The sequence below is a fragment of the Tyto alba genome, unplaced genomic scaffold (assembly GCF_018691265.1).
Source record: "Tyto alba isolate M040663 unplaced genomic scaffold, T.alba_DEE_v4.0 Super-Scaffold_14, whole genome shotgun sequence".
NCBI classification, from domain to species: Eukaryota; Metazoa; Chordata; class Aves; order Strigiformes; family Tytonidae; genus Tyto; species Tyto alba.
The window spans coordinates 44117238-44123963 of NW_024881276.1; the positions used below are offsets into that span (position 1 = coordinate 44117238).

The 6726-nt window shown below is 55.3% G+C and overlaps 1 protein-coding gene across 2 annotated transcripts; it reads left to right on the forward strand.

Annotated features, from left to right (window-relative positions):
- The first annotated feature begins 1333 nt into the window (after positions 1–1333).
- LOC104364302 (zinc finger protein 239-like) lies at positions 1334–6316 on the forward strand. Of its 2 annotated transcripts, XM_042789046.1 has the most exons (5): positions 1334–1389; positions 2178–2361; positions 4695–4784; positions 5223–5717; positions 5802–6316. In XM_042789046.1, exons 3-5 carry the CDS (start codon positions 4733–4735, stop codon positions 6140–6142), a joined length of 888 nt encoding a protein of 295 aa, XP_042644980.1. In that variant the 5' UTR covers positions 1334–1389; positions 2178–2361; positions 4695–4732; the 3' UTR covers positions 6143–6316. The 2 variants fall into 2 exon arrangements, with proteins under 2 accessions (XP_042644980.1, XP_032844160.1); XM_032988269.2 differs by having other exon boundaries at positions 5223–6316.
- The last annotated feature ends 410 nt before the right edge of the window (positions 6317–6726 follow it).

Below are 6726 nucleotides of genomic sequence, written 5' to 3' on the forward strand. Positions count from 1 at the left end.
CTAGAAAGGCTGGGTAATTTTCTGTATTATCACCTTAGAGCAAGCAGTGGCTTGAAAAAAACACCCCCCAAAAAGGCAGTGTATTTATCAGTTGGGATATGGGGGCCAAGGTGGAAAGCTGCTTGTTTCTTAGGCCTCGTGGAGTGAAGCGCATCTGCTGTGCCCTGCCTGTGCCGGTGGCCACAGGGTGGCTTCCTCCGTGTTCCAACCCACTCCCCAGCCCCCGGTAAGGTGGCAGGGAAACCCACGTGCCACCACGGCAAGAAAACGGCAAACATCCAGGTCACCACGGCAAGAAAAGCTGTGGTCTCACGGATGGCTGGTCCCTGTCAGCCCCAACCCGGAATCAGACTTGTGACCGGGCGAGGCCGGGGGAACGAACGTCCCCGCACCGCACAGGGCAGCGGGCGGCAGGGACGGTGCTGGAGGCCGGTGCCGCAGCGGGTCCGGCGGTGGAGCGGCCTGGTTTATGCCGGTGAGCAGCAGCGCTGCGGGAGCTGCTCCAAGTGCAGAGCCACGCCGGGAACTGCCTGGGGAGCGGGCTGGCTGGTGCACCCCCCGATGCAGCAGCTCTCCAGTGTGCCCGGCAGGCCCTGAAGGGGGTCTCCAGGCACGGGCTTCAGTTCAGCACTGCAGAGGCTGAAATTAACCCCTTCTTATGTCACCTACGGCGTAGGGAGAACTTCTCCAATTTAGTCAGTGAGGGAAGAGCTCATTTACACACCTAAGCTCTCAGGTTTCCTACATTTCATGAAAGCGCACGCAGCCATCTACCTTCTTCCCTCCAGGTCTGAATTACATGGAGAAATTAAGGAGAGCAGGCGCTGCTTCGTAAAACCACGTGTACGTTTCTTTCCCCTGGGGAAAACTCCCAACGAAGCAGGAGTTCCAGAACTAAGCGACTTCCTAGCTCCCCTCCCGCCTTGCACGGGGCTGCGTCCCTCAGAAGGCGCTGCCGTGTGTCCCGGTTTCTATCACAGTCGGGCAGCACGCAGCCCCCACCGGCAGCTTCCCCTCCGCCCTCAAGTTAAAAGCTCCACAGTTGAGCGCCGAACCACCCGACTGCGCTACGGGGAAGCGCTTGCTACACACACACACACACACACACACACACACACACACACATACACACGCCGAGAGGCTGCCCGACACTGCGGCTCCTCTCCCAGCATGGCCGGCCCCGGCCCCCCGGCCCCGGCCCCCCGGTCCCGGTCCCGGCCCCGGCCCCGGCCCCGGTCCCGGCCCCGGCCCCGGCCCCCCGGCCCCCCGGCCCCCCGGCCCCCGGCCCCCCGGCCCCGGCCCCGTCGCCTCCCGCTCCGCCCAGGAAGCGCCCTTTGCCCGCGGAGCAGGAAGCGGCTGCCGGCGCCGGGCGGAGCGGGCGCGCTGCAGGTAGGCGCGGCGCTGCACGGCGGGGCCGGGCCTCTCCGTCCCTCCCGCTCGGCCGGGGCCGGGGCGGCGGCGAGGGGCAGGGCCGGGGGTGCCCACGCGGGTCCGCGCCGGCTCTGCGGGGAGGCTCGGCCGCGCCGAGGGCGTTAAGCCTCACGTCTGTCGGCCCCGTGGAGGAAGGAGCCGCCCGGAGGAGCCGGAGAGGGCCAAGTTGCCCCCTTTCACAGACCCCGCTCTGCCGGAGTTGCCGCCCCTGCCTGCTCGCGTCCCTCTCCTGTAGTTCTCTAGACCTCAGTGCCTCCCTCTCCCCCTTCCACCCCGGCCCACCTGCCGCGGGGCGAGTGCGCGCCTTTCCCCGCTTGCCACCCAGTGCCTCTGGCGGCTGCTGCAGACGGGCAGCGGTGCTGCTCTGTGGAAGAGCCTTGTTCCCAAAACGTACACCGTGCTTTTGCCCCTTCCTACACACCCACACACACCCACACCCCCCCCCGCCTCCGGGCGCTCCAGAGGGGCCCTCCCGCCCCCCCATCCCTGGGTGTCCCCCCCGTCCCCCCCCCAGCATCCCGGGCTGGGCAGGAGGGCAGCCCCGGACAAGCCCTGTAGCTGGTGAACAGATCTGAGGGTGTGGGGAAGGGGGCCCTCCTCACACCCCGGAGAAGCGGGTGCAGCTGTAGGATTAACTGTTTTCTGTGGTAAAAATGTCTCCTGCCTTTCCACTCTACTGCAAGCATTACCTATCCTGGATAATAGTTGGGGAGAGGAAGATTTGAACGCCACCTTCTGACTTGCAGGTTTGTGCTGCCGTGCCTGGCATGGGCGTGCGGAGAGCGCTTCGCTTCTGACAGCGCTTTGGGAGCACGAGAAGCTGAAAGCATGGAGCTCCGCACTAGGATGAGTCCCGTAACCTCCACAGCTTGGTACAGCCATGGGAGGAATACAGAGCTGAGTGGTCGGAAGAGAAAATAAGTAGCCAAGGTAAAGAACACAAATTACAGGACCCAGCTAAAAAAAAATCTATATATGCTATTGCAATACTAAAGCCAAGGCCCCAGGAACAGTATGGTGTGTTTGCAAAGCCCCCACTGGAGGTCCAAATTAGATACCCTTCACATCTTGGTTTAGTAAAGCTGTGGGTGTTGCCTACAGTAGCCCCACACACCCACATCCACAGACACTCTTCCTGTTTCAGTTTCTATGTTGGAGCAATAACCCGATACGCCCAAGGATACGCTTCTGCTGGTAACAGATGAAATCCCTGAAGGAACGTCCCCTCTGTTGCTGAGGTTTGTCCCCTCCTTTCAGAGAGACATGACTGTGATCATGGGAAAGGAAGCAACTCTTACTCCAGACTAGCCTGTTAATTGTATAAAGGTTATCCGCTTTCTGCTGAGCTGCCATAGCAAATCTGAGCATAGCAGCAATGTGGCAGTGGCAACCCGAGATTGGAAATTTTTGCGGGGCTGGAAGGGAACTCTTCCTTCTACCTTGTCTGCTTGCTTAGATGTTTCCCCAGGTGGGGATTGTTGGGCATTTGTCAGACACTGGTACCACCTCTGAAATGCTGAGGGATTTGCTCCTCTAAAGTCCCTGGTTTGTTGACAGCTTTCAGAGAGCAACCCTGCTGCTGGTGGTTAGCTGCCTGGGGGGAAGGTCTGTGTGTGGACAGGGGTTTGACTCCTCCCGCTCTAGAGGCGGAGCGGGGGCACCTGGTACATATTGCAGCATGTAAATAGCTTGGTCGGCTTGTGCTGCCAAATTGTCACAGCAGAAATTGTCAGTAGCAGCAAAGTCCCGAGAGCGGTAGGGCTGCAGAAGGCAGCCTCCCTGTGTATATTGACTTGAAACTGCCGGAAATGATCCGTCTGCAGGGGTGGTCCACTTCAGCATTCAGCAAATATTTAAAGTAGGGACTCAGATTATTAACTTTAAAGGCTTCTTTTTTTTTTTTTGCTAAGGCTTCTTGTTTGCTTATCTGATTATTTTTTTTCTTCATGGTTCTGCAGTTCAAGATTGTAGTCTTTCTCTTTTGCTTGCTCCCTTTCTTTCTGTCCAGCTTTGCCACATAGAAAAAAGACTTCAAGACTGGTGATTTTGTAATCACGGGCATCCGAGGTCCAAAACTGTTCCCTTCATCTGCACTGTCTCCTTGATTCTGACACTGTCTAACCCCTTGTTACCCATTACCTTCTCATTAAATAGCTGTCAGTGATGGATGAAGTGGTCCAGGCCCAGGCACTCATCCGTTTACAGTGTTTGTTTGCACCAGTGCCCATCCGTCCAGTTAGTTCCATCTGGAGCTTGAGTAGTTGTCCAGAGGTATTGGTTGTCCAGAGAGATTGGTAGCCTGAAGCAGAGTTCAGTACCTATGGAGATTAAAAGGGGAAAAAAGTAACAATGTCAAATGCTTTTAAAATATTCCTGTAAGTGATCTCAGCTTTAGCAGTCTTCTGTCCTAGATTCATTCACGTGGTATCCTTTCCCTGCCATCTTTGGTTCTTATTTTTAAAAACAAAGTGGGATTTTTCTTACCAGTGTATTTTCTTTGTTCTTCTGCCATTTTTCTGCAGCAATTGCTAATGCCTGTTCTCTTGCTGCTAACTGCTGTTGCTTACTGTTTGGCTAGGTTTGGCCTTAAAATAGTAAAAACTGAAGGAAAAATTCTTGTCTTTGGTACTGATGGCATTTGTAAGAGCACCCTACCCAACAGTTGCATTCATGGCAGTTGCTGGAGCTCAGCAGGGAACTAACTGTTCCTCACCTAACTAACCCTGCCAGGCTGGGAACTAACAGAATCCAGCTAGAATAGACAAGACATCAAACTGCCCATTTTGTTGGGTTTTGCTGCCTCAGCCTGAGAGTCTTGGAGGAGAAGGAAGGGATGAGGTAGCAAGTAAGAAAATCATGTTCTGGTGACTAAAGGGTCATCTTCTATTTAAAATAATCTTAGGAGAGCAATTGGTCTTTTGGCCGTCATTATTAAAGAAATATAAGTATGGCTGGGTTTTGCTCTTTGCTTACTCCTGTATCTATGATTGGTGTCAACCAGTTCTGAGTCCAGCACATCTGGTGTATGTCCTAATGTATATCGTTTATCAGAAGAGGGGCAACCTTGAATCTCCTTTAAGGAAAGTATCTGACACCAGATGCGGTGCACTGGATGTCCATAAATGTTTGTTGCTCACTTGACTCCATTCTTTTATGCAACCACTCTGCTTGTTCCCCATATTCAGCAGGGGCGGTAGATTTGAAGACATATGACAAGCTCTTGCTGAAAATTCAACTAAGATGACTTTTATTTCCTTTTTAAGAAGGATTCCTGGTTGCTGAACCTGACTTAACTGCCCGGATGGACCAAGGAGAAGAACAAGATCATGAGGTCTTGAAGGAGACACAAATGGGTGAGAAATAGATAAGTTTATAAACACAGAGCAAGCAAAATGCTCTTTGAGCTGCCTCAGTAAGCCACTTTATTTCATGCAGCTCGTATTGAGAACCTGCTCTTTCTCCCCTCAGGGCAGGCAGACAGCCTGCCCTTGTCAGCCTGCTGTATGTATAAGAAGACAGAATATTAGAAGACAAAATGTGAAGATTTCTTGGGGGCAAGGAGACACCCGTAGCATTGCCCTTGGCTCTGCTGTTCGTGGCACATCTGCTCTGGGTCACATGATGAGGCCACACAGCCTCTCCGGCAGCTCGGTTTCCATTTGCTCCCAGTCTCCCCATTACTGCTTCTCCGACACGGTGCAGACCAAGGTCCCTACGGTAATGGCTTGCCTGTTCTCTGCTGTGCCACTTTCCAGCCAGAATTGCAGTTAGAGCCATACTGTTTTTTCCAGGTGGTGAGCTAGGTCCCTTTCCAGACCGCCTTGGGAGTGCGGATCTGCAGGACGTGTTGGCAGCGGGGTCCATAAGAAGAGAGGAACAACTAGGGGACAGCCGTGAAAGTCAGCGCGATTCCTCAGAGGCTCTGCAGGGTGGCTGTGAGGAGGAAGAGGAGGCGAAGCTGCCTTGCTCTGCTATCAGCCTGGTGAAAAGACAGGAAAGAAGGGTGGCAGCAGCCTCACGGCGAGCCCCTCGTGCAGAGCGGCCCACCATCTGCTCTGAGTGCGGCAAGGGCTTCAGTCGGAGCATCCACCTCATCCAGCACCAGCGAATGCACACTGGGGAGCGCCCCTTCCTCTGCGGGGAGTGCGGCAAGGGCTTCAGCCAGAGCTCCCATCTCGTCCAGCACCGGCGGGTCCACACGGGCCAGAAACCCTACACCTGCGCCGAGTGTGGGAAGAGCTTCAGCCAGAGCTCCAACCTCCTCAAGCACCAGCGCATCCACACCGGGCTCAAACCCTACGTGTGCAGCGAGTGCGGGAAGATCTTCAGCGACAGCTCCACCTGCATCAAACACCAGCGTATGCACACAGGCGAGCGGCCCTACAAGTGCCCGGCCTGCGGGAAAAGCTTCAGCCAACACTCCCACCTCCTTCAGCACCAGCGAGCCCATGACGGCGTCCGGCCTTACGCCTGTGGGCAGTGTGGCAAACGTTTTGGGCAGAGCTCTGACCTCATTAACCACGCTCGCACCCACACCGGCGAGAAGCCTTACAAATGCAGCCAGTGCGGCCGGGGCTTCAGTGGCAACTCCAACCTCATCAAGCATACCCGCATCCACACCGGGGAGCAGCCGTACCGCTGCGCCCAGTGTGGGGCAAGCTTTCGGTTCCAGCCCCAGCTGGTGCGCCACCAGAAGCACCACACGGAGTAGATGGTGGAGGGGGGGCGGCCACCTGGGCCATAGGCAGCTTCCCTGCTGTTGGGAGGACACACAGCTGCTCCCTGGACACCTCGTACGGGGCGTGAGTTTTGGGGGAGGGAGCCCTCAGAGCCTGTCCCCTTTTCTTCTGGGTAAATCTGTTTGTGAGCACTGCCCAGACACTTGGGGGAAAAGAGGGAGGCCACTGACGAACGAACTAGTGCATGTTCACCGCAGTGTTCTGAGCCCCTCTTTTGGGGATGGGGAAAAGAAAGGTGCTTATACGGTATGGTACGTTCAAGGCCAGAGAGGAGAACATAGAGACGTTCCCAGGATCAGTGCCTTTTTCTGTTATTTCTAGTGGGAAGTGACTTTTATCCCAGTAAAAAAACAGCTAAAATCTGTATCTGTTTTCTGTAGGAGCTGTCTGGGTTTTCCCCTCGCAGTAAGGCCACAGTCTGGGATGACCGCTCCCCTTAGCATCCACACCTCCCGCTTGACGGTGTTCTTGGCTTTAGGTGGTGTTAGCATTTATTTATTTTAAAACCCCACAACACTGTGATGGGTGCCCCTGCGTACATGTTGTGGGCCCGGCT

Bases quoted from the DNA above. Each gene is read 5' to 3' on its own strand.
- LOC104364302 (XM_032988269.2), top strand. From the start codon at position 4,733: ATGGACCAAGGAGAAGAACAAGATCATGAGGTCTTGAAGGAGACACAA. The intron at 4,785-5,222 runs GTGAGAAATAGA...TGTTTTTTCCAG, and splicing joins CTTGAAGGAGACACAAATGG to GTGGTGAGCTAGGTCCCTTT.